Genomic DNA, 25,345 nt, shown 5'->3' on the forward strand with positions numbered 1-25,345 from the left:
GTTTACAAGCTGAGGCAGCTCTAAACAAACATATGTGAGCGGATTTTGGCGTGAGAGACAATTTGTCACCGGAGGAAGCGCTGTTATGGATTATGGATTTCTGTTTTAGCCGGAAACAACGGTTTGAAGTTTGAAAATACAGACACGTCCATACAGCTTTTGTCTTCTCAAGACGTTAATTGATGGATCGGAGTGGTGTGGATTACTGTGATGCTTTTATCAGCTGTTTGGATTCCGACGGCACCCGTACGCATCCACTGGTGATGCTACATTTCTCCAAATCAGAAACTCGGCTACATCTCGGATGAGCAAATTTTCGGCAAACGCTCTTTTTTGGCCGAACTCCTCCTTCAGATCAGCGTCTCTGGTGTGAAGCGCGTCCCGTCCGCCAGATACAGACAGATGGTCAGCAGGTCCTCGGCGTGTCGCTTCACTTCAGGTGTTCGTAATGCTCTCCAGTGTCACCCATGAGATCTTTAGCTCAACCGGTTTTGGGTTTCCACTAAGCAGGGCCCGAAACCGCTCACCTGTGCAGCGTCGCCTAGATACCCTCATCTTTAATTTACGACGGCAGACCCGACTGCAGACGGCCGCCGACGCCTCGCTCTTCACCATGCAGGAGTCCGAGAAGACGACAAGCGCCCCAGAGCCCATGCAGAACGGAGAGGCCATGAGTCCGGACGCGCAGGACTCCAGGGGACCGCCGGGGGACGAGAGCCAGGGAGCCGTCCCGTCGGCCCCGCCGCTGCCCCAGGAGCCCCTGCCGGGTCCCAGGCCCAAACTGGTGTTTCACACGCAGCTGGCGCACGGGAGCCCCACGGGACGCATTCACGGCTTCACCAACGTCAGGGAGCTCTACGCCAAGATCGCCGAGGTCTTCGAGATATCCGCTTCTGAGGTACCGCTTCTTATTCGGGTGGGGGTCAAAGGAAAGGTTGATCTGAGGAGTGGTGTGAGGGTCATTTGTTTCTTGGAAAGTGTACTGGAGTTTGCTCTTTAGGTAGTAAAGGTCTTGTCGAAAGTTGATAGATAGCGTATCGCCATTACGTTAGTCATCTCGATCCTTACACCTATGAAAATGGATAATATTTTGTTTTTCGGTTACAAAACGATTAGTAAATGGGGGAAAAGCGCATTAATAAATGTAAATAATACACATTTTCGCATATGTCAGTGGCTAGTAAACTAGTAAAATAAATGTAGAACTATTTTCATTTACGCTAGTAGCTAGTAAACTAGTAGAAAAATAAAGTATTTAGTAAAATCCCTCGAACAATTAAAAAAAAACATTGAACATTAAACTTGTTCTAAACGATAAACAGCACTTGTTTTATTCCATTAGTCAGCTTGATCTCAAGGCAAATAAATATATATTTTTTTAAATACGAACATATGTTTTTAAAAGTTGTTATAGTAAAATAAAATGAAATACAAAGGTTTTTTCCATATGCCGCTGCTTGTTCGTCAAGTTTCATAACCGATCAGTTTTATCAGTAATCTCTTCTTTGAAGCGCTGTACTTTGAAAAAAACACACAGCCTTCGGGAGAAAATGTCCTTCAAGAATCTGTTATCAAGATATTTGAGCACTCTCGGAGGGGTCAAGGCTAGAAAAAATGATGTTTTTATCTCAAACCAAACAAACAAGCTTCGGTGTGAGTTGAAAGTTTGCTATGAAGAAAGACTTCAGGGTCAGGCGAGCGTTTAAACAGCTACAAACAATATCGTTCTACTCACATTTATAGGTATGAAAAGCTGAACATATTTAATACTGGTGGTTTTACATATATATTAATGGTAGTGCTAAATTAACAAGACTCGCCTCTAGTAGTGTTAGCATCTATTAGCATAGTTAAACACTATAATATGAATGCAAATAAGGTTTTAATCAAGGTTTATCAATGCTAGCTCCTTTACACGCAATATCTTTACATTCTGGCAGAGTTAGCCTAGCTTGAAAGTACTAGTTAGCCGCCAAAGCGAATCAAAAGTCAAAATCGCGTTCAGTGTTTAACCTTGTATGATCTCTGATTCGAGTTATGTTATAATATGTATTTGTTTGTTTGTTATTCACAGGCTTCGGTTTGGATTGAAAGTTTGCTAGATTGAAGAAAGAGTATGAAGGGTCACGCTTTCGAACCGCTATAAACAATATCGCTCATAGCTGTTGAAAGCTGAAAATACTAAATATCGATCATTTTCTCCACCTATTAAACCAAGTTTAAGACTTTAGTGGAAATGAACAAGCGGACTAGCGCCTAATTTTGGCAGACAGGAGTGTTAGCATCTGTTAGCATAGTTAAAGACGATCCTTGTTCACATTTCCAGGGCAAAGTTGGGTTAACCTGAAGAGCAACGAATGCTCTGAATCAATGAATTGCTCAAACAACAATAGAAAAACTAAATAGGTAATAGACTGGAAGAAATTTGAATACTGAATAGAAATGTATCGTCTATTCCTTATACACTGCGTTAAACACCCTCTCATTAGCATCAACCAGTTTTTTTCTTTGTAATTTGATGCTAATGTAACACAACTATCAAATAATCGGTTTACAAACGTATATACATTAAAAAAATACTAATAGGAAAAAGTTTTTCGATGCTGATGACCGTTAAACGCGTCATCATTGACGTGTGAAAAGAGTCGATCAATTTTTAATATGTTCATCGATGCTAGCTACTTATTTGACTCCCTAACACACGATACTAGTTATTCTACGGCAGGGTTACCTTGAAGGTACTAGTTAGCCGGCGCTATAGCTCGCGAACGCCCGCGGTTACGACGGAAAAAAGGCGGGAAATGTTTCTCTGTAGCCTGACGCGCGTTCGCGCCTCTTTTCCCCCTCCAGATCCTCTTCTGCACGCTGAACTCTCACAAGGTGGACATGCAGAAGCTGCTGGGCGGTCAGATCGGCCTGGAGGACTTCATCTTCGCGCACGTGAGGGGGGAAACCAAAGAGGTGGAGGTCGTGAAGACCGAAGACGCGCTCGGCCTGACGATCACCGACAACGGCGCGGGATACGCCTTCATCAAAGTGCGCGCTAGTCACGGTTAACCGGGTTAACGGTTTCCTGGAAAACTAGTGTCAACATTTGAGCCCCAAAAACGACATACGAGCCCGGAGCAGAATGTGCTGCGATCCTGGAATAAATAAACGAATAAAAACTACATAATAGCGATAAAATAATGAATAATTGAAAATAAAAAATTAACAAAAATGCATAAAAGAGACGTTGAAATACCAGCTAGTAAAATAGTTAGAAACCTATATGCAACCTATGTTGCGTTATTTTTATTGTTTTAGATGGTTGAATAGACTATAAAAACACGTGTGTATTATCTTAGCAGCCTGTGTTTTGTTTTAGAGGATAAAGGAGGGCAGCACCATTGACCGAATAAAGACGGTGTGTGTCGGCGATCACATCGAGGCCATCAATGACCAGAGCATTGTGGGATGTCGACATTACGAGGTGGCGAAGATGCTGAAGGAGCAGCCGAGAGGAACTCCGTTCACCCTGCGCCTGGTCGAGCCCAAGAAAGCCTTCGGTGAGGAGAACCTCATGTTTAACATCTCCAAACACACCTGACTTCGGTTATCATCCATAAAGTGCTGGTTGTGATCATAAAGAAAAAGTTTCATCGACTCTGGATCATATATTTAGGAGAACAGCGCCATCATGTGTTCACGCTCTGGAATAATATTAGGTATTATTATTATTAGGTAAATATTATATGAATTAAAATATAGTAATAGAATACTATTTTGTCACATATATATATATATATATATATATATATATATATATATATATATATATATATATATAAAATTGTAGTGGTCATATATTGCAGGATAGAGCGCCATCACGTGGAAAAATGGTCAATTAAAAATAATTAAAAATGTTATATAAAATAAATATTGCAAAATGTGTTTAAAATATATTAAATATAATATATATGTTTATTTAAAGCATAAATTTTGATATTAAAATAACGTGAATCATTATTTTGAGTCCTCTACTTGACTCATCAGAAGTACGGATTTAATAATATTTACTTATACATATTTATTGCTACCAGTTTCAGGCGCTCGTGAAGGAAATAGTTACTACTTATAATAACAATAACAATATCGTTACCTCAGACGACCCGCTGCATGTAATAACAGTGAACTCATTAGAAGTCTGAACAGCAGGTTTCCTCAAATTGTACTTTACAATAAATACGATTTTAAAGACGGAAAGTCCTTTTCCGGCAGCACTGGTCAAGGAAGGACCGCTTTGACATTTCATTTTGATCAAACAATGAAACACATGAGGGTGTAACCACTGTGACTGGGATTTCGGACCTGAAATATGACTTTTCGATTTGATGCGTTTACATTATTATTGATGCTATATTCAAATACAGCAAACCAAGCTACCAACTCGATTATAATGCGCAATATTTCCATCTAACGTGTATTGTGAGGTTCTGCTCGTCATAATAACGGAGTTTCACTCATAAAAAGCTCACTTTTGTCCGTTTTTAAGCGGTGTCGCGACCGAACAAACCGAATCAATCGAGCGAGTCGTTTACGCTGGAACCGCTCCGATTGATTCACGCTCGCGACTTCGATTCGGTTCAAGCGATTCAGTAGCAAAAACAGTTCATTCACTTTTAGACGTCGCCTGTAATAATTTCAAAAAGCCATATAGTGCTTTTCAAAACAACCTTGGCACCATTTGATTCGGAGTGTGTTCGTGAATCATTTGATTCATATCTGTGGCCGATATCTGGCCACCAAAGCAATCGTTTAGGTCTCCGCCAGCGGCTAAATTAAACCACACCAGGGTTTGAGAAAGCAGGTAGCGTCTGATCCGGGTGTTCATGAACTACTGGCCTCCATAAACGAGCCGCTAATTGCCCCGCGCGCGGGTCTGAGTAATTACAGACTCAGTAAATGCTAATAATTAGCGTTCGCCGTTCGTCCCACAGAGAAACAAACACTGGCGTAAAACTCTCCACGCTCCGCGGACTGAACGACTCCGCTGCCTGAGACAGCCAATTACTGCCGTTAATAATCGAAAGGCCTTTGATTATCATTATAGCATTAGCTAATTGGATGTTTTAGAGTGATGGATTAGCCTTTGTGAGAGAAGCGCGGGTAATTACGCTCCCGAGCGCGCGCGCTATTCCCTCGCCGTGCCGCTACACGGAAGATCAAAGGAAAAGATGGCCGCCGCTGGCTGCTAATGCTGGTGCCTGCTAACTGACTACAAGCAGAGAGATTCCTGGCTATTTTCGGCCGCATGTGACTTAAGTTTAAGTCTACCTTTTCATTTAAACGATATCGCCTCTTTAAACGGCTTCGGGTTGATTTAACCTTTTGCTTGTAGCTTGAAGCTAACTCCTCTTTTAAAAGTTTAGCTTAACTGTAGGTGAACTACTGTACATTAGCTAATTAGAAGCTTTGTGAATGTAAACATCTACACACACGTACACACACACACTTTAAAAAAATATAATATATAATATATTAATGTGTATAAATGTACAGATCTTCATATATATATATATATATATATATATATATATATATATATATATATATATATTTTTATTTTTTAATATTACTTATTAATACATTCAGTATTTTATAAATATAAACATTATTCTAAAAATTTACAACATAGAAATAAAGGACAAGAATATAAATATAGGTAATGTTGAATATAGAGTAATTTTGGTCTGAAAATATAAAAATTTAAATAGAACATAATTAAATTCACATATATTTTAAATTATGCTGTGAATCAGTGAATAGTTTTGAATCCCCTACTTTTTTCACCTAAATAATTAAACTACAAATAAACAACCTAAATAAACTGATCATGATTTTTTTGTGTGTGTGTGCATTTTTGTTATTTTATTTAGTTCCTTTTAAAATGTTTACGTCAGTGCCTCAAAGTTAAACCAAACAAAAATTATGTATTCACAAAATATCCTGATTACTTTTACAGTAATCCCAAAGCGGATATGAGTTGCACGGTTTCTCAGAAAATTTCAGTCGTAAACAGGAAACCGAAGCCTGGAATTTCTTTCTTCAATCGCTATTGATGATTCAATCTGTTTTTTTCCTGGTCCGTTGTGTCCAGATGAAGATCTCTAACGCGCCGGAGCGGGTTGAAAGGTTAAGTGTGTGTGTGTGTTTGTGTGTGGATCAGATATGATAGGCCAGAGGACGCGAGCGCCGAAGTCCAGCGAGGGCAAAATGGTGAGCGGGAAAGAGACGCTGCGGCTGCGCTCCAAAGGATCGGCCACGCTGGAGGAAATCGTGAGTCGGGGTTCACGTCCCAGGCCTTTTCAAAGCTTAATCTTGCTCTAGATCTCATCTCCAACCGTCTGTCTTCCAACAGCCCAGTGAGTTCGAAGACAAGGCCATCAAGAAAGTCGACGACCTGCTGGAGAGTTACATGGGGATCCGAGACCTCGAGCTCGGTGAGAACCTGACCGTAAAAGGCCTGCGAGACTCTCAAGAATTCATGAGCATTCGTGAAGGCCATTTGTGGCCCATGGGATCGGCCCCTTCCCAAAAAAACGAATGAATGGAATAGTTCGCCCAAAAATGACAATGTGAGCTCGTAATGGGCCATCTGAGAAGCAGATGAATTTGTTTCTTCATCAAGTATGGAGAAAGCTTTGCGATGCATGTGAATGGGTGCCATCAGAATGAAAATCCGAACATCTCCGTAATCCAGTAATCCATCAGTTAACATCTCAAGAAACAAATGTACATTCGAGTCCTTAATAACGCTTTCTACAGTCAAAAGGGGTCTGATCTGAATCAGGAGTGAAATCAAGCCCTTGATTATGGACTCGTACTTTAGTTAAAACATCTCGGTTTAGATCTCCAGATGATAACTGATGGTTCGTTGGTTTGACTTCCCATCTCGTTTGTGTCCTACAGCGACCACCATCGTGGAAGCCGGGAAGAACAAGAAGAACCCGGATGATTTCGCAGAGGCCCTCGACTCCGTTCTGGGCGACTTCGGCTTTCCCGACGTCTTTCTATTTGACGTTTGGGGCGCTATGGGAGACGTGAAAAATGGACGCATTTAAAGGTATTTTTGTAAGATATTTTGTTGGGGAAAAGTTGTCTTGCAGTAAAAGGTTACGTAGGTATAGCTTTTGTTAACACTTTTCATTTATGTAGCTAAATGCAGGAATTAAATATGCTAGTTTTGCAAATATATACGATAATATAAAACAAAAATTAAGTATAACATGAAAAAAAGATTACATTTTAATATTAATAATTATAATACTAATACATAATATTTAATAGTATTAGTTTAATCTAATATTTAATATTATTCTTTTATCTACGCCTGTTTTAAAAATTTAAAAAATGCATATAAATGTATGACAATGTAATTTAATCCTTTATTCCCTGATTATTCCTTTAATGATGCTTTTGCATTTTCTAAAAAATGTGCGGCAGTGGTCATATATCATAAAAAGTAAAAGTATATTTAGGTAAATATTGGTGTTTATTTATTTGTAATATATAACAAATTCATTCAAAATATTCACTTATAAACTGATAATATAAATAAATTAAAAATTAAAAATAACTATAAATGGTGGTTGGGGGAGAAAAAAAGTATATATATATACAAATGTATATTAAAAAAGTATTAAAAAGTAATGAAGTATTCAAATAAATTTTTTTCCTGCAATTTAAGCAGTTTGATACATGATTACTTTTGAATGATTGTTAATAGATAATGATGCTCTTTAACAATCACATTTTATGCAATCTGCCAGCATGAGCTAACTGCGCCATGCTAACTAACTGAACCTCCAGCCTTCGTTACACGACGAGGAAAAGCACACAGAAAACAAGTAAAGCAGGTCATCTCAGGAGTTTATTTACGGACGGCTCAAACACACACACACACACACACACACACACACACACATTTACAGAAAAGCATTAGCAGGTGTTTCTTCCCGACGCCGGACAAACACCATTAGAAGCTTACCGTCAGACGCTATACGCTAACGCTATCTCACACCAGCACATGCTTTTCCTCGTCTGTGTTTTTCAGAGTACGTCAGACATCTGAGAGACATTCAGCTTGATTTGTGACGTCTGTCATCTGTTTTCATATACACAATCCTCCCAATCCCACCTTTATCCAGAGGAACGGAGAACGTCAAGGTATTAGCGGCTAATCGGCATGCTAACGCAAACATCAAGCGTGTAAAGAAGTATGAAGTAGGTCAAACTGTATTTTCCACCTATGTGTATAGCTAACTAGGATAAAAACCAACCTTTTAAGTGTTTTACATCGTAACTTTGAAGTTTTAGAAGTATTATGAACTAGTATATGTTAGCTTAGCTTAGACTAGCCTTTGTTTGTTTTGACGTCTGTTGTGTTTTGTTTAAATACATCGTGTTACTGGTAAAATGAATGATCTTTTTACGATTAATGACAGATCTTGTGACACGATTACTTTGTGTATATATGAATGACGAATATTTAATCAATTCTATGCACATTCAACATGTATTTAACTTAAAAACCCACTAAATGTGTTTGCGTATTGTACATCCTGTTTTACAGTCCTTTTAGATGACATGATGTGACATATTTGAATATGTGTAAAGATTAAAAGCGTACCACAAATTGACTTTTTGTACATTTGTACAACGAGGGTCACTGAAATGGCTCAACAAAATCAAAATGGACACTACTAACTTTGTTAAAACTCATTTTTGGTCTTATAGAGTCTATAGAGAAGTTAAAATCCCATTAATAGTCGAATTTAACACATTTTCAGCAAAACTATAGTGAACTACGTGGTTATTATTCGCTACTATACCCACTATATCCAAATTTCATTACCCATGATTCTTCAGAAAAATTCAACCAATCAGAAAATGGCGAGGTATATGTATAGTGAACATATACACACACATACATAGATATTTTGCAATACAATTTACAAAATGTTACTTCTACATAGTTTTTAAAATAATCAAATCAGATCTTTAAGTCAATCATTTTTTGCCTTTGTTTCTTTTTGTCCAAATTTTGGTTTCAAATCAGAGATTCGTGATTCACCTCATAGCTTAACGGGCAAATTTTTTTAGGAGGCAAAATGAATGGGGAAAACTGCAAGAACTACAGAAAAACGGGCGGGGCATATTATGCACGCTATTGTTCGAAAGGCTCCGCCCCATACATAGACCACTCCCCCCCAATAAGCTGCCTCTCATCCAATCATTGACCAGCTGATCAAGCCCTGCCCACTTTTCCGCTCTCAAAAACAGCAAATTACTGAAGCTACTTATTTTAATCATTTAACATGGTTTATTTGCAGCTAGTCTTGCTAATGTTTTTTTTAGAATTAGCAGTCGTAGCCATGAAACTGCTGCAGAACAGGGAAGCAGATATGAATCTAGCTCATATTAAAGATCTTTAATTGTCTTCCTGTTAGCAAAGCACACACTACAACACAGACGCTTATCATCATGTTTACGTTACGAAGCAAATACCCCTCGCTTGTAACCGAGATGTGTGGGAACACTGGTCCAAGTCAAGTCAAATATGGAACTGTTGGCCAAACAGCTCAATAATTTGGGAAACTGATGCAAAAACGACTAAATCCTTTATGTTTTCATGTAAAAAAACGTCTACACTGGCTTATAAGATTATGTTCGCAGTGTGCGCTTGCCAAAAATGATCTCAACTAAAGATGCAAATACTTGAGAGAACAATTGGCCGAAGCAATCCAAACACAAGAGGGTTTTTACGCAGCAATTCTCGAGTTTACATGCGATATAAATAAGCGATCAAAACAGATTATTCACTCTGACGGCTTTTGACGCTAACCCTGTTGTTTTGGTGATGATACTTGTTTAATTCCTCAAAACACAAGAACGTCCCATGACAAGGCCAGCAATAAACCAGCATCGCTTTTGTGGTGAAAGCTGTTTGCCATTTTATCCAAGTGTGTGGTCCTCAAAGTCTTATCAGAACGGAAAGGAAGAGTGTTTGTCTGGGAAGCGAGCCAAAACTGTACTGTTGTCAAAAAAAAAAAATCGAGCTCAGTCTGCGCTTTTCTGCTCTACGTTTTTATTGCAGCCACTGAATATATTTTCGGCAGATTCTTAAATACCTTTTTGCTTTAAATGAGTTTTTTTAACCTCCTACTAGGTTGGTTTGGTTTGTTGCTTTTAACTCTTTTAAAAATCCACATGGGAAAAAACACTCCAGAAAGCACTAAAAGGGGGCGTGGCCGATTGTGCAAAGGCTCCACCTCCAAAATGACAAGGTTCAAGGTTGGGGTTATGTTAAATGGGAAATTAACAAGAAAAAAAAACTCAAAAAAGTGGGCAGACAGTATTGTGCAATGGCTCCTTCCCCAAAATGACACTAATTTCTTAACCCCTCCCCCTACAACTAAATTCAAGCCCCACCCACTTTCCCAATCATGCCTTCAAGCACTTTAATAATGTTTTGATTCCCATCATAGCTGATGATTCATAGATCGGTATAGCTCTTTATCGATGACTTGAATGGTAAACAAATGTAAAAAATTCAAGGAACTGTTAAAAAATGGGTCTGAAAAAAGGATCCGCCTCCAAAATGACATCACATACGTATTTTCCAACCCCTCCCCCTCCATCCACCCGTCACTTTTCATCATTCAATCACTGGCCAATTGGTAAAACAAAGCTTTTTTTATTATTATTAAAACCATTAAGTGCACATTATTGCCCTTCCATCCAATTTGAATTTTTAAGTATTTTCAAATACTTGTTGCCTTAAAAGTTTGCGTTGTTGCGATCCACCTTGTAGTAGGTTAGTTTGATTAATAGTTTGGTTAAATTCTTTAAAGAAGACTTGAACGGTAAACACTGCTGAAAAAGCGGGTAAAACCAAGCCCCGCCCACTTTCCCACTCAAGTTTCTACAGGACGTTTTCCTCAACAGCTTGGCTTTTCAAATTCAGTTCTAGAGAGTTCTAGAGAGCTCAAATATACGCTTCTTGAACGTGTCCGACTAGACTTTCTTGGCCAGGCCTTTCCGACAAGCGACGCACCAACAAAAGTGTAGAAAAATTAGATTGCGCCCTGCGTTGGGCGCCACATTAGACTTCGAATCGTTAATGAAGAAAGAAGTAAATGCTAGTCTTTGCTGCTAGACGTAGCAGTGGCTCCCAGCACAGGGAGAGGCGTGTCCTCTTGTGTGGGTTTGTCTGGATTCGGCCGGACGGGATCCAAGTGGTCAATGGTTCCTCCGAGAGATGCGCGAGTGAGCTTGCGAAAGGACGTGGAGATGGCGGGGTAGAAGCTAACGATGGAGTCGCGGGACCAGTCCAACCTGGGAGCGACACGCTTCAGTATGGCACGTCGGAATAAGATGTAGACCCAGGGATCCAGGACCTGGTTCCCCGTCGCAAACCGAAGCCAGAGAAGCAGGCTGCCAACGTTGAGCTCGCTTCCCGACAGCACGGTCTTCGCGATAAACACCTGTGGAGAGGGAAACAGCGAGAGGGTGATGAGAAGATAAACCACGAGCTTGAACTCCACTCGAGCCAATAAAACAAACACAATCGCTTCGGCGCTAACACAGCTTCGTCATTACCAAATGTTTACGAAAACCAACGGATTGTTGCAACGAGAATAACCAGCATGTGGAGGCCATTTCCAGGAACGTATTTACTTGCACGAGGCCGATGCTTCTTATATATTCAACCCACAAAATCACAGACAGATGAGAAAGCGAGTGTTTTTTTTGGAGGGAATATTAAGGGATCTGTCAGTAACATGTTTAGGTCTTATTTCACCCTAAGTCGAAAGAAATAGGAAGTTACTGTTTGTGTAAAAAATGTAAGCCCCGTTAAGACTTGATTAATCAACCCTTTCCGCTGTGCTCAGTGTCTTCTTTAGTATTTTATCTACAGTAAAATTGATTCTTAATCGCAGTAAAAGTTCTACATTTTTAGGGTTAAGTTTGGCCTTGCAATCGTGCAAAAAACAAAGAAACACACAGAAAATAAAGCGAGCCATGTAAGGACATTTGGACGCTAGAAAGTTTCTTTTTTTTATTTATTTTTGGGATGAAACTGATGAATTATCACATGACCTTTATGGATATTTTTCCAAAGAGCTGCAAGATAACAAATGGGTTTGTTGTTAACATAAACACTTAAAGCGAATCCAGAGATAAAAGTAATGAAGTAGCACTGAATCACTGACCTTTGCTGAGCGTTCACTTGACGAAAGGCACATGCTCACACACACACGGTGCGGTTTCTGACAAAGTACAATACTTCTGTAGCAATTCTACATTTAACCTAAAACATCTCTATATACAATATTATGCATGTGTTTTTATTAAACAAAGCATAAAATGCATAAACAAATAATAAAATGGAATATAAATGATTATTTATAAACATTTATCACGGCATACATTAATTTCACTGTGATTTAGGTCTTTTTTAATATTAACATTTAACAAAAATATTACAATGTATTAAAAAATGAATACATTTACATTTAGTCATTTAGCAGACGCTTTTATCCAAAGTACAGTAATACATTTAATAGTATTTTGTGTTAATTAGTTCAAATACAATTTAAATAAACATATAAATATTCATATGTATTGATTAAAATATAAACATATTACAAATAATAACACAAATTTAAAAACAATCTAATATTTAGTTTTAATAACAATTATAATTATATTTTTCTATTTATTTTAATGTATTATTTTATTTCATTTAATGTACTATTTACATTGCTTTTTATTTAATATAAACCTATTTTGTTATATAATATAAGTGTAAGTAATATAAGTATAAGCCTTGTAATGTATTAATATATATATATAATATATATATATATATATATATATATATATATATAAACACACATTTCTCAAACAATCTGCTTTTTAAACATGCCCACAGTCTGAATAAACGCTTGTTAAACAATCGTTTGGCAGAAGATTGGCTAACGTTGAATTTGAGTTTTGTTGGAAATAGGAAGTGTGTTTTTGTTGCTGAGGACTTCCTGTTCTTTCCTTTCCTTTTTCCCATTAGTCTTATCAGCAGTTCTCACACGACTCCTTCATGTTCCTCGACCGGCAGAGCTCAGACGTTTTCCGGTGCGAGAAACTCGGAGCGTGTTATTTAACGAGCACTTGCGTCAAACTATTTCAATTAATAAAAATTGAAGTTGAAGTATTTTTATAAATGTTGTCTTAAATATTCAATTACATTATAGTAGTTTAGGTTGAGATGATGATTTTAATTGTTTTTATTATTACTGGGTTTGTTTAATTAAGACTTAATGGACAATTTTTTTATGATTATTAATAATAAAAAACGTTGCCTAGGCGTCTCACTAGGTTTGAGAAACGGCTCATTTTGGACCCCGTCGCTGTACTTTAATCACTCACCAGTAGAGGGCACCAGCAGACGGAGGCGATGGCCATGATCAGAATCAGCTGCACCATCATCTCCACTTCGTGGTCTCGTCTCCGCTGAACGCTGTCCTGCCCGCAACACACCCTCAGCAGGGTGACCACGCTCACCGTGTTGAGCAGGAACGACACGGCCAGCGACAGCAAACCCACGAGCGAGAAGATCAAGCCGAAGGTCATGTCCAGCGGCTTGGAGCTGATGTTGAGGAAGCACCAGGACCCTGGGATCTGGAGATGGTAGCTTCCCAATCCGGCCAACGGCAGCAGGCTGATGCAGCCGGCCGTGACCCAAACCACGGCCAGCGTCGAACACGCCCTGCTGTTGGACATGGCCATGGAGCGGGCGAAGGGTCGGTTGATGCCCACGAACCGCTCCATGGCCATCGCGGCGGCGAGAAGGAGCGGGCAGAGGCCGTAGAAGACCATCGACATGCCCATGAAGTTGCAGAAGTGGCAATGAGGGTCCAGCTGGCGCCAGTTGAAGTGCGTGATGTGGAAGGACACCACGATGGAGCCGGTGACCAACAGACCCATGAAGTCGGTGAAGACCAGCCCGCCGAGGAAGAGCAGGAAGGAGGAGCGCGAGCGGCTCTTGGTGTGGTGGAAGGTCTTGGCCAGAACCACCATAGCGAAGAGGTTGGAGCTCAAGCCCAGGCCGCTGAAGACCGCTGAGTAATACGCCGACATGATAGTGTGGTTATATCCGAAAGGAGGGCTGTTGATGGAGAAGCACAGCGGGGTCGCGTTGCTCGGTGCCGACGTTTGATCCATGTGAGGAAACGGTGAGGAAACCATGACGATGACTGCTGAAGACGGGTTTATTTCATTCTGTGAACCTAGGATGAAGAAAACAATGGAAATGCTTAATAAATGTCGCTAAGCACGTAGATATATAGGCAGTGTTAGCGGTAAATCATTACAAGTGTCATGAGCAATCAGATTACTTTTACGGGATTATTTCATTCTTAATCAGATTACATTTTAATGGAACCAGATTACTTTTTATAATCAGATTACATTTTAATGGGTAATCAGATTACTTTTCAAACAATGGAAATGGGTAATAATAATTTTAATGTAATCAGATTACAATCAGATTACATTTTAATGAGATTAACTTAATCAGATTACTTTTTAATGGGTAATGATTACTTTTTAAATCAGATTACATTTTAATGGGTAAACAGATTACTTTTCACTTAATCAGATTACATTTTAATGGGCAAACAGATTACTTTTTACTTAATCAGATTACATTTTAATGGGTAAACAGATTACTTTTCACTTAATCAGATTACATTTTAATGGGCAAACAGATTACTTTTTACTTAATCAGATTACTTTTTATGGGTAATCAGATTACTTTTACTAATCAGATTACATTTTAATGGGTAAACAGATTCAGATTACTTTTTGTAATCAGATTACATTTTAATGGGCAAACAGATTACTTTTCAATTAAATCAGATTACTGATAACTTTTTCAAATAACTAAAGTAACGCAATATTATAAATTGACTTTGTAATTTTAAAAGTTACGTTTTCCTCATTTACAGACTGACAGCGCTCCTGTCCGCCTGTTGTGAGAAATCATGAAAATTGTGTGCAAACTATTTTTATAAATAACGGCACAAACCTGTAATAATGAATATGCCAAATAACACAAATATATGTATTTAATCCCATTTTATTAGCCAGCGTCTTTGCTGCTGACCAAGTGAATACAGATAAAACACAAACCTGTCAACGTTTATTTTCATTCTTCGAAAATGTACATTTTGGCGTATTGTTTTGTTGGAAACGGCATCTTGGAAAACGTGTCGATTTTTACTGTCGATCGAATGTGGCATGCACATCTATGGCTGAGCCCTGGACCAATGCATGACTCATTTGTTTCTGAGACATTGTTTTGCTTGCAAACGGAGTAAATGAGTCCCATCCCTGCGTGTTGTTTTCCCAACATCTTGAGCAACGGTACAGAATGCTTCATTCTAAGGAGACGTACGACACGCAGAAACTAAAACATGGACGGTGGCGGACGATATGTGCCCATGTAGAGTCTGCCGGCGTTTGGAGCGAACCGCCGTTGACGTCAAGAGGAAACGTCAGATATCTGTCAGATCGTACCAACAATAAACAAGCCTCAAACATTAGCTGAAATTCCTTTCAGTAAGTGATATAATTAATAAAAATAATGACAGTATTTAATATTTAGTTTCTTATTTTAATACACTAAAATCACTATTGAATTAATATTATTGTAAATAAAAAACTATTAATATTAATCATTACAAAAAACTCATTTTATTATTATTATAAATATTATTTTTATTATGAAATAGCATTTTCCATTATTTAAAAAAATCTATTATTATTTTTTCCAAATTAATATACTTTCCAATAGATATTATTATTAATTTGGAAATATATATATATATATATATATATATATATATATATATATATATATATATATATATATATATATATATATATAATATTATATGAATAAACCAAGCTTCCATGAAAGACCTTGTTATTCGGATTATTAATAAATGCAACTATTTACTGAACATTAGTTGCTTATTGGCCTTATACTTTCAATTGAATCCGCAAATAAGACTCTTTCAGGCGCTCTCTTCATTAATATCCCTTAAACTCACTTTAAAGTGCGTCTATGATTGCTTCATGTTGCATCACAAAGCGAACTCTAAAAGCTAATGCACAGATCTGCGTTTGCAGAAGTTCAGCATCTGCATGAAAACATCCAGATCTTCATCTTATATTTTGAGCCGCGCATAAATCCCAAAGGAAGGTGAAGTGGATCCGCTCGGCTCTGGCCGTTAAACATGAGTGTCTCCATCCATAAATGCGTCCAGATCGATACCGTGAGTGCCGTTGTTTATCATCAGGCAAGAGCCTAAACATCTGAATACACTGGGTGGCGTTTCCACTCGTGATGGCCGTCAATGAGGGCCCAGAGTACAGAAACCCGAGGCTGCTGATGGTGTTTGCGCGTCTCTCTTAGCAGCGTAATTCCAAAACAAACTGCATTAGCCAAACACAGAGCTTTCCACGGCGCGCTCCTAATCGAATCCCATCAAATGAGGCCCAGAAATCAGCTTAGAGGATGTCAGCGCCAGAGAGAGCGGGCCGGCTTGCATGCGTGAGCTTTTCAGCGTTTGGCTGCATGTGCAGGAGCGTAACACATCGGCCAAACAGATCATTTATTAAACCTGATTACGCTTTGGTGTACAACCGGAGCGTTGCGTGATTCTGTGTGGTTTTTTGTGATTTCTGGGTTTTTTTTTAACGTGCTGGAGCATGAGAGGTTTCTGAAGAACCAGAGATTAAACAAGGCAGTCCTAGAATAGTTCATTATTCGCTAACACGGTTAGAAGCAAACAGTATTATATTATATACTCGATTATATATGCTTTATTCAATGAATTTATGTGAAAAAGCTTACTAAATAATAATCAAAATATTGATCACTCACAGAATTATAATGACTTATACGTCAATCATTAAAGTTCAGGTTAATACTTGTTCCAAAATATCAAGTGAACATGCACAGCCCCTTAAAAACGTTAAAACAAATGACGTTTGAACGTTCTGGAAACTTTACAGAACTTTAGCAAAACGTTCTTAGAACGTTTTTTTGTTAGCTGTGGAGTTATCTGATCTCCTGCAATGTTTTGTTGTGTTTAAACAAGCGGTTCAAACGCTGAAAAAGAAATGAAAACGTCACGTGCTATCCTACTTTATATCGTCATTTTATACGACTTTATACTAACGCTATCTACATATTGAGTAACTCGGCATTTCACAGAAATATATATACTTTTTATATAAATAATATATAGTTTTTGAAGAAATATGTTCAGCATCCACAACGCGCAAAACTCCCGCCAAGTAGGCGACATCCAAATAAACAAACAAAACAACTCCTCCGCGAGGTCTACTTTCTGAAGGCAAAAGCGAAACGCACACCAAGGCTGAAGAGTTTGAGCTTTTACCTGAGAACGTGTGAAAGTCGGGCGAGTCTGTCGATCCGCGGATCCCTGAGAGAGTCCAGAGATCTCAAGCTCTGCCTCCCATCACCTCCATCCTGCCAACGAACTCCAACCCCGCTCAGAAACACGCGACTGTGAGGATGAGGAGGAGGATGAGGAGGATGATGATGGGACACGCGCCCCCTCGTTCCTCCTTCATCGCCGCCGACCGCGGGAGGAGTCTCTGGATCTCCTCCAGAAACCTCCACAGATAAAATCAACAGCAGAAGCTCTCTGATAGCCTCGAGGGCCAGTGCGGAGCGGGCAGGAACGTTTAACGGTTTCAATAAACACTTGTCTGTTTGTATGTGTGTCAACAGCTCAAAGTGACTTTAATATTGCATGAGCGGTTATCGGTTCTAGTAAAATGCGTTTGCATCTTTATATTTTAATAATTCATGACAGTGGAAACGGAAGAGCGTTATAAAGCGCCAGACGATAGTGGCTAATGACTGCTTCTTTCGATCTCCAAAGAGATTTGCGTTGAGCGATCAAAACCGGAAAATGCTAAGAAACGTTCTCAGTAGGTTCTCTCAAAGTTTTGTTAGCAAACGTTCTTCCAGAGAAGCCTGTTAACTTAGCTGTCTTTTCTACCCCAGATAGGACACGTATGTTTTCAAGACGTCTATTAAAGATCTTTTGATCTGAAAGGCATCTGCTGCGCACATAAACATCTTAAAGGCATCTGATTTAGGGGTCTGTTTGACATCTGATAGGAAACGTCCAACAGATGTAAAATAGAGGTCACGTGATGCAGGCTACGCGCGCTTTCAGGAATTTTTTTATAAGGTTAACACAAATACAACATAAATCGCACGTTTTCTGCTCAAACATTGACGTCGGGCGGCCATCTCATTTTTTAAAAATGTTAATTCTGTTAAAAGAACATCCGAACGTAATGTCCCCGTAATGTTTCCAAAAGTATAAAAAGGAAAGTTAACATTCGCACAACCACAACAAAAACATTGAATATTTTAAAAGCTCAGAGAACGTAACTTAATGGGCACATTAAGACCTTGTTTTTGTCGGCTGGGTAAAAGATCTATCAAGTCAACAAACTTTTTCTACTCTTTTTTTCACTCTAAAGGTCTTCAAAGGGCCTGTGCTTCTGTTAAGTATTAGTGCTAGATCAGATACTTGTGCGTGGTGAAGCTAAAGCCCCGCGAGCGCTCAAACGGCTGATAAATAAAGAATCTCTGCCAAATACAGAACTTTAGAGGACAAAATGCCTGTTTCCACTTAGCCGGGGAAGCGTTTTAGCATAGCATGCTAAATACATCCATCAACACTGAGAAAACAACATGTGTTGCGCTGCGATTAGCTGTTAGCTGCCACCGCTATCCTATCTCTCTTTTCAGTAATCTGTGAGACAATACCAATCTGTTTTACTGCGGTAATGACACGTCGTTGATCATTTAACGCAACGCAACAGTTAACATTCGCAATCAATGCTAAACATCTGGCATTTCGCAAGCCTACGCAATTAGCAAGGAAAACATATTCTCCGCATAGTTTTGGTTTGTAAATAAACTCTTACGTAAAGACATATGTTTATTGCACTTGTGCCTTTGATGATTAATGCTCTTTTCGGCATCGCGCATGCATTCCCTGCGAGGCCCGCCGACTTTAGCTGATCGTTCCTTTGCAAATAACACAAACCACATGACCAAATGAGACACTATAAACCAAACACAAGCGGCTGAACTTATGACCTGATTTACTTTATGCTACCGACTTTTATGGCTTGTCTAGGGTTATTTGCAGACGCCGACTCTCGGGCCAAGTTAAGAGCAGACATTAAGAGTTTATAACTCATCTGAATCATCTCTCAGAGCGGTGATTGTGAACTGCTTGTCATTCGAGCATCTCCAGGGATGAGGCAGCACGATATACTCCAGATATATCGTTCGGTTAAGTCGTAAACTTTGATTTTCCGGCACTTCTGACTAAAGCATGCTGAGCGACATATAAATGTTGCTGATTATTATATTTCACTTGCGAATATAAAACTGACTTGCGAAAGAAACAGACCGGGTTAGCGAAAAATAAATGTTCGCCGAACGGTCAAAACGTCCGGAGAACGTTACTTTTGAAATGTTCTCTCAAGGTTCTGGAATAAGCGCCATTGAAAAAATCCTTAGATCAAACATTTTCGAAATAAAACCATGTTTAAAAATGGCTTGAGAACATTACTAAAGACTAGTTAACTCTGCAGCCAACCAAAGCATGTTCGAATAACGGTTCATTACCGTTTCTGAATTGGTTACTTTTTTTAGCGAGCATCCAACTTAAGCATTTTATAAAACAATTTATGATCTGTTCCTAAATGTGTACGCATAAACATTTTTGGCTTTGAGAACATTATTAAAGACCATTAATGAAAGAACGTTTGTTCAGAACTTTGCCAGAATGTTCTCTGTTAGCTACAGAGCTCGCTGCATTTTATTCAACTTGGTAGCCCAAAAAAGCAGACCTTTCACCGGTTCAAAATATCTTTTCGAATGAACGTTCCCTTTAATTCCAAGTCTATATAAGGAAATCCAGCTTTATTGCTCAGATAGATCTCTGATACGCCGCGGTAGGTCCTCCAGCGCAGCGAACCCGTGTTAATAAGCCCAAAAAACCCATCAGCCAGCACACCTGAATCCAAACGCTCTGTCAGTCAAGTGGCAGTCATCTGCAGCTAACAAACGGACACGTTCTGCTTCATTTCACCCCGAATCAGTGCATTTCCATGTAATTAAATTAAAGGCCTGCTGCCATGCCCACCGGGCAGCTTGTCAAGTTGCCCCTTTAATTGGGCTCGGGCACCTGCAGCGCAGATGCCAACACCTGATGCCCACGTCGGCACCCTGGCACACGGGTACAGATCAAGGTCACGGCCGTCCCGCTGTTTCACAACACACCGTGAAAACACACACACACACACACACCCACGGCTCCGGGAGATAGCAGCATTAGGCCTCGACCGCAGGCAGGTGCCTTTAAGAGAGCTCTAGTCATTTAACCCAGAGGGAGGGTGTGTTACAGACGCCCTCTACTTGAACTCGTACAAAAAAATTGCGCGGCACGATTCCAGACAGATCCCAGTAACAGCATCCAGATCAACATGATGGATGACTGGGTAGCTGACGGGAAGGTTTTAAACAGTCGGTGTCTTAGTGTTGTAATTCATCTAAAACTAGAATACGTAAGAGCTTCAATTTTGACAATAAAATAAAATGGATACAGAAAAAGTGAAAAGACACTGTTTCTTTATATGTTTAGAACTGTATAGTTTATACATACACGTCCTGAAACTATCTGAAGGGGTATTAGATGGCAATACCACTGCGCTTTTATTAAAATTCGCATTATTTTCGGTACAACAGTGATTTTTTCATTTTGGCGCCATTACTGAAATGTAAACGATATATACAACCTCTCTATTTTACCTTCAAACGACAAAATAAAACGTGCAGCTGGCTTGTTACACATCGCTCCGACTAAAACCCGACGTATACGTCGTCCAGTGTTTCCTTGGCATAAGCCGATTTTCCTACAGTCGCGAACAGCGCATGCGTCGATTGCGCTCAAACCTCAGATATAGATCAAGCGCAAACAAAATCAAATATTGCCACAAAAAAACTGGCGCTGATTTCCACCATTAGCAATTATCCAGACATGTTCAAACGATGTCTCGCTAGTGATCCATCCATCACCGCAAGGAGCCTTCAGCGATAAGCTCTGGCGAGACAGAAGAAGATCTACCAAATAAGGCTGCTGGCCTTAAATTCTGACCTCTGAACTGCTGCAGGAAATGCTTTCGAAAACAAACAAACGGCTCTGGAGTCTAAAAGCTGATGTCTGTGAAGAGCTGAAGTTAGGAAGGTCATTAAGGTTGGTCTTATCGAGTTTAGCAATAACACTCTCAGCAGTGTTTTATATAGAACCTTCTCACTACTGCTTGCTTAACTAGCGTGGTATTAAACAAGGTTTGTACCCTTCTTTTGGGAAATATACCAGGTTAGCAATATGTCGTTCGCAAATGCTACGGTTTCCGAACGTACCACCGATCAGGCTACCAGTTCTTGAAAATATCGTGGTATATTTCGAAGTGCTACACCTCCTTTCTACACCTGAGAGAAAGAGTCTATCCCAGCATGCCACTGTTTGAGTCCAGGAACAAACACTGGAGAGAATGTAAGTAAATGAAAATGAGAATAAAACTATATAATCTGTCATCTTGCACCTCAGACCAGTTTATGATGCAGTCCCGTGAATAAAAGTTTGGTGTATTGATTATCTTTTACCACAGTTTTACAACAAATATGATTAAATTGTGGTTAGTTAGTAGCAAATCCATGGTTAGTTTACGGTTTGACTACCAACCATGTGTTTTTAAACAATATTTTCATAGATATAAGATATAACCTACCCATGGCAATTTTTGTTCAAATAAGATAAAACTCCTCAACAAAACTGTCGCCATTTCCACAAAATCCGTTCTGAGAGATGCCGTCTCATTTCACATAACTGCCATTGTCTAATCGGGTAAATTATTCATTATAAAAAGCATCTGCAGGATCCATTACGAGCAATGTGACTATTTGGGCGGGAAATATTCCTTTGGGCTTCATTTTGAAGTAAATAATGCGCGAAAGCTCCCGGTTTCTGTCACAAGAGGGCAGCACGGTGTCACGCTAATGAATAAAACTAAAAACCACGGAGAGGGGGGAAAGTACCCTTGGTAGTCCCGAAATGGTTTTGTTCTGACACACAAGTGGCTTTAAATCATTTCTAAATAATGACTTTAGCCTCGTGAAGCACGGCCATCCGCCTGCACGCGATAATATTCATCAGCTGAGGGGAAAAACATGCATTTGATGTGCAATTATAAAAGACACTAATCATTTAGCTGTTCATAACGCTAATGCGCACAGCAAAATTACCAAACAGAAAAATCAGTGACAATGTTGACATTTCTTTTTACTTAGCACTCTAAATTCGTGTAATAAAAGTCATTACTAGAACTTAGAATATAGAGTTGAAATATTTATGATCACCTGGTTAATTATTTTAAGTCTTAGGAGTAAAACTGCTGCCTACAGGTCTTATATACAGTAGGCCTGTAAGTGCATCTACAGTAGCAATAACTATAATGAAGCTGGTTGGTCGTGCAACAGCTTCAATCATTTAGAGTCTATCAACGTGGGTAAAGGTTATAGTTTGTCAATGTTGTTTGAGGGCCGATAGCTGTTGACCCGGCAGCGCCCGTCGTGTTCTGGATGTAAAACTCCCTGTGAGTGCCGTGAAAGTGTTTTGAGAGCGTATTTAGTTAAAAGAGCCCAAAAGCCCCGTATAAGCGCGCGCGCCGCTCGTGCCGCAGCCAGCCTTCCGTGAACAGTGATTATGAAGGGTTGCGCGCAATCTGTCAAATTGTCTCATTTGCATAATAAACTCGGGAGAGCAGCCACTCTCCTCTCGCCGAGATAAACCGTAAGTGTATTCAAGCGAATTTTCAGAAAGAAGTCATTTGCTTGCTCAAAAAAGGTCTCGGTTTGAGGTCGCGTAAGAATTGGATTAGCATAACAGAAAGCTCAAACCTTCCGCGTTCAGTTACTGAGGTACTTAAAGCTGAATTCAGGAACGCTTGATCAAACGTTTGTAGATATACGCGCTCAAGAAATGGCGCGAAACCTCTGTAACGGAGGTGATGGGACTCCGGGAACGAACCGATCGGTTTGCTTCAGCTTCCAGGCGTATAATAATCAACCGCCTTTTATTGCCAACATCTGCTTTATAACACAACAAACAAACAAACAAACAAATAACATATGTCGAAGAATTGTTCATCAATTTATCTTGTGAACAATTAGCTAACTGTCGCTCATTGATTCTTGTGGCGCTCCGGTGGGAATTCATACTGTAAACATTATTAAATATGAAGCAAGCACTGTATAAAATGTGAAATATCGAGCGACTGGATCGATTTTTAATCGAAAAAAGCACATTGTATTGTATTGTAGTGATTTTGTCAACATTTGTCTGTCAAGTCGTAGCCGCCATTTTGTTTCTGTAGCGTCAGTGTAGTTTAAAACGGAAAGAAATGATCCAAAAATCCCTTCTTTTTTACATTTTGTGATGATTTTGACATGGTGGTAAAATAAAATGTAGGTCCAATGAATTGCCAGATTCTGTCGTGTTGCTGACATCCTAGTTGTTAAAAAAAGGAAATGATGTAGAGTCACATTTCAAAAAACCGAAACGTTCGATGAAAATTGATTTCTATCCTTTAAGATGAGAGGAAAAAGTTTTGGGGAAATGTATTTGTGTTGTTTAGAGCATAAAAATAATATATTAAATAATAATGTATATATAAATATATATATATATATATATATATATATATATATATATATATATATATATATATATATATATATATATATATTTTAAATCACCAACATATTTTCTTTGTATGATTCTCAACTATATTATTATATGGAATTATTCGATATACCATTTTTCTTTCTGCAAAATGTGTGTAAAATGGTAAAACAGGTTTTCTCATTATGTACAATTTATCTATAAACTAAATCTAATTAGCATATTAATGTGTTTTGGGGGAAACAAAAAAAAAAGAAATGTAATAATGGGAGTAATAATTGACAAGATTAATAAACATAATAAATGTAATAAACACGCTTTTAGTCCCGGTGTCCTCATATGAAGACAAGTATGAAATGAACGTCCTGTTTTATAATAATTATATAATTTTCCCGAGATGTTGATTTATGACACAATTTAAAAATGAGACAGATTTAAATGATAATTAAAAAACATTATCATATTTCCATGAGAATGTCACTAAATTAATTGGATTAACATCCAATCATTTGGCATCTCTGAAAAGCCCTGAATGTTCTCTGCACAGGACATCCAGATGTAAAACTGTGGGGTCTTAGGAAATGAATAAATACAAAAAAATGGTGGATATAGTTATTTCCTGGGAAGTGAGTGCTTATGTAACACCTACAGAGGAAATAGAATCAAACGGTGTGTGTTAAAAACGTTCTAGATTATTCAGACTTATTAAAAACATGAATGTCGTCGCCATTTCCCCCCCTTCAACGTCGCAAGAATCAGTTCCCCACGCCAAAGCAAAAGAACTCAAGAAAACAAATCAAACCATTGTTGTATCAAATGCATTCGAAAGAATACGCCCTTGATTAGATCCGAATACAAGTGCAGTGAACAATTTCTAAGCAATTATTCTGAGCAAAACGCATTCTATCTTGTTCATCTCTCGAAGATGATGTCTGGCTCTTCCTGCAGGATTACTTTTCCATGGCTTGATTCGATTGATGTGCCATTTGTAGCTCGGCTCTGCCACGGGCGTCGGACGGTCCAATTTACTTCTTTCTCATTTATTTGAAATTTCCATGGCTTTCGGCCGCTCCGATGCAAACAGCACTTTGATGGGCTCCCGAGGAACAGTGCTAATGAGTTAGATGAGTGACGAGAAAAGCAATTAGCCCCGGATCTCGTTCACCTTCTCCCTCGCATTGTCTAGAAACATGAGGATTCTTAAGGCTTTTAACCAAGATTTCATGTTGAACATAAACCAATCTTTTGTTCTCTCGTCTTCAGCAGGACGCCGTCGCGGCCTGTAAAAAGCAGCGGGCGAACAGTTCAAGCCTCAAAGCGGACCGACTGCGAGGTGATACTAAACACAAACGTTAGCAACTTGCTCGTTTAGATCAGTCGCCCAACCGGCTTGTGAAACGTGATCAATTCCGCATATAATTGGGCAC

At 39.0% G+C, this 25,345-nt stretch overlaps 2 protein-coding genes across 2 annotated transcripts; one reads left to right on the plus strand and one right to left on the minus strand.

The window, feature by feature from the left end:
* The first annotated feature begins 554 nt into the window (after nt 1–554).
* Nucleotides 555–8,228, plus strand: gipc3 (GIPC PDZ domain containing family, member 3). Its single transcript, XM_043223791.1, has 7 exons — nt 555–898; nt 2,851–3,036; nt 3,368–3,548; nt 6,209–6,318; nt 6,401–6,482; nt 6,952–7,105; nt 8,096–8,228. Exons 1-6 carry the CDS (start codon nt 614–616, stop codon nt 7,101–7,103), a joined length of 996 nt encoding a protein of 331 aa, XP_043079726.1. The 5' UTR covers nt 555–613; the 3' UTR covers nt 7,104–7,105; nt 8,096–8,228.
* Nucleotides 8,229–10,722: 2,494 nt separating this feature from the next.
* Nucleotides 10,723–17,826, minus strand: tbxa2r (thromboxane A2 receptor). The gene is made up of 3 exons (XM_043223789.1): nt 17,514–17,826; nt 13,471–14,330; nt 10,723–11,528 (listed from the first exon to the last, which is right to left on the minus strand). Exons 2-3 carry the CDS (start codon nt 14,287–14,289, stop codon nt 11,184–11,186), a joined length of 1,164 nt encoding a protein of 387 aa, XP_043079724.1. The 5' UTR covers nt 14,290–14,330; nt 17,514–17,826; the 3' UTR covers nt 10,723–11,183.
* Between the last annotated feature and the right edge of the window lie 7,519 nt (nt 17,827–25,345).

This window comes from Puntigrus tetrazona, chromosome 22 (genome assembly GCF_018831695.1).
Source record: "Puntigrus tetrazona isolate hp1 chromosome 22, ASM1883169v1, whole genome shotgun sequence".
NCBI lineage: Eukaryota > Metazoa > Chordata > Actinopteri > Cypriniformes > Cyprinidae > Puntigrus > Puntigrus tetrazona.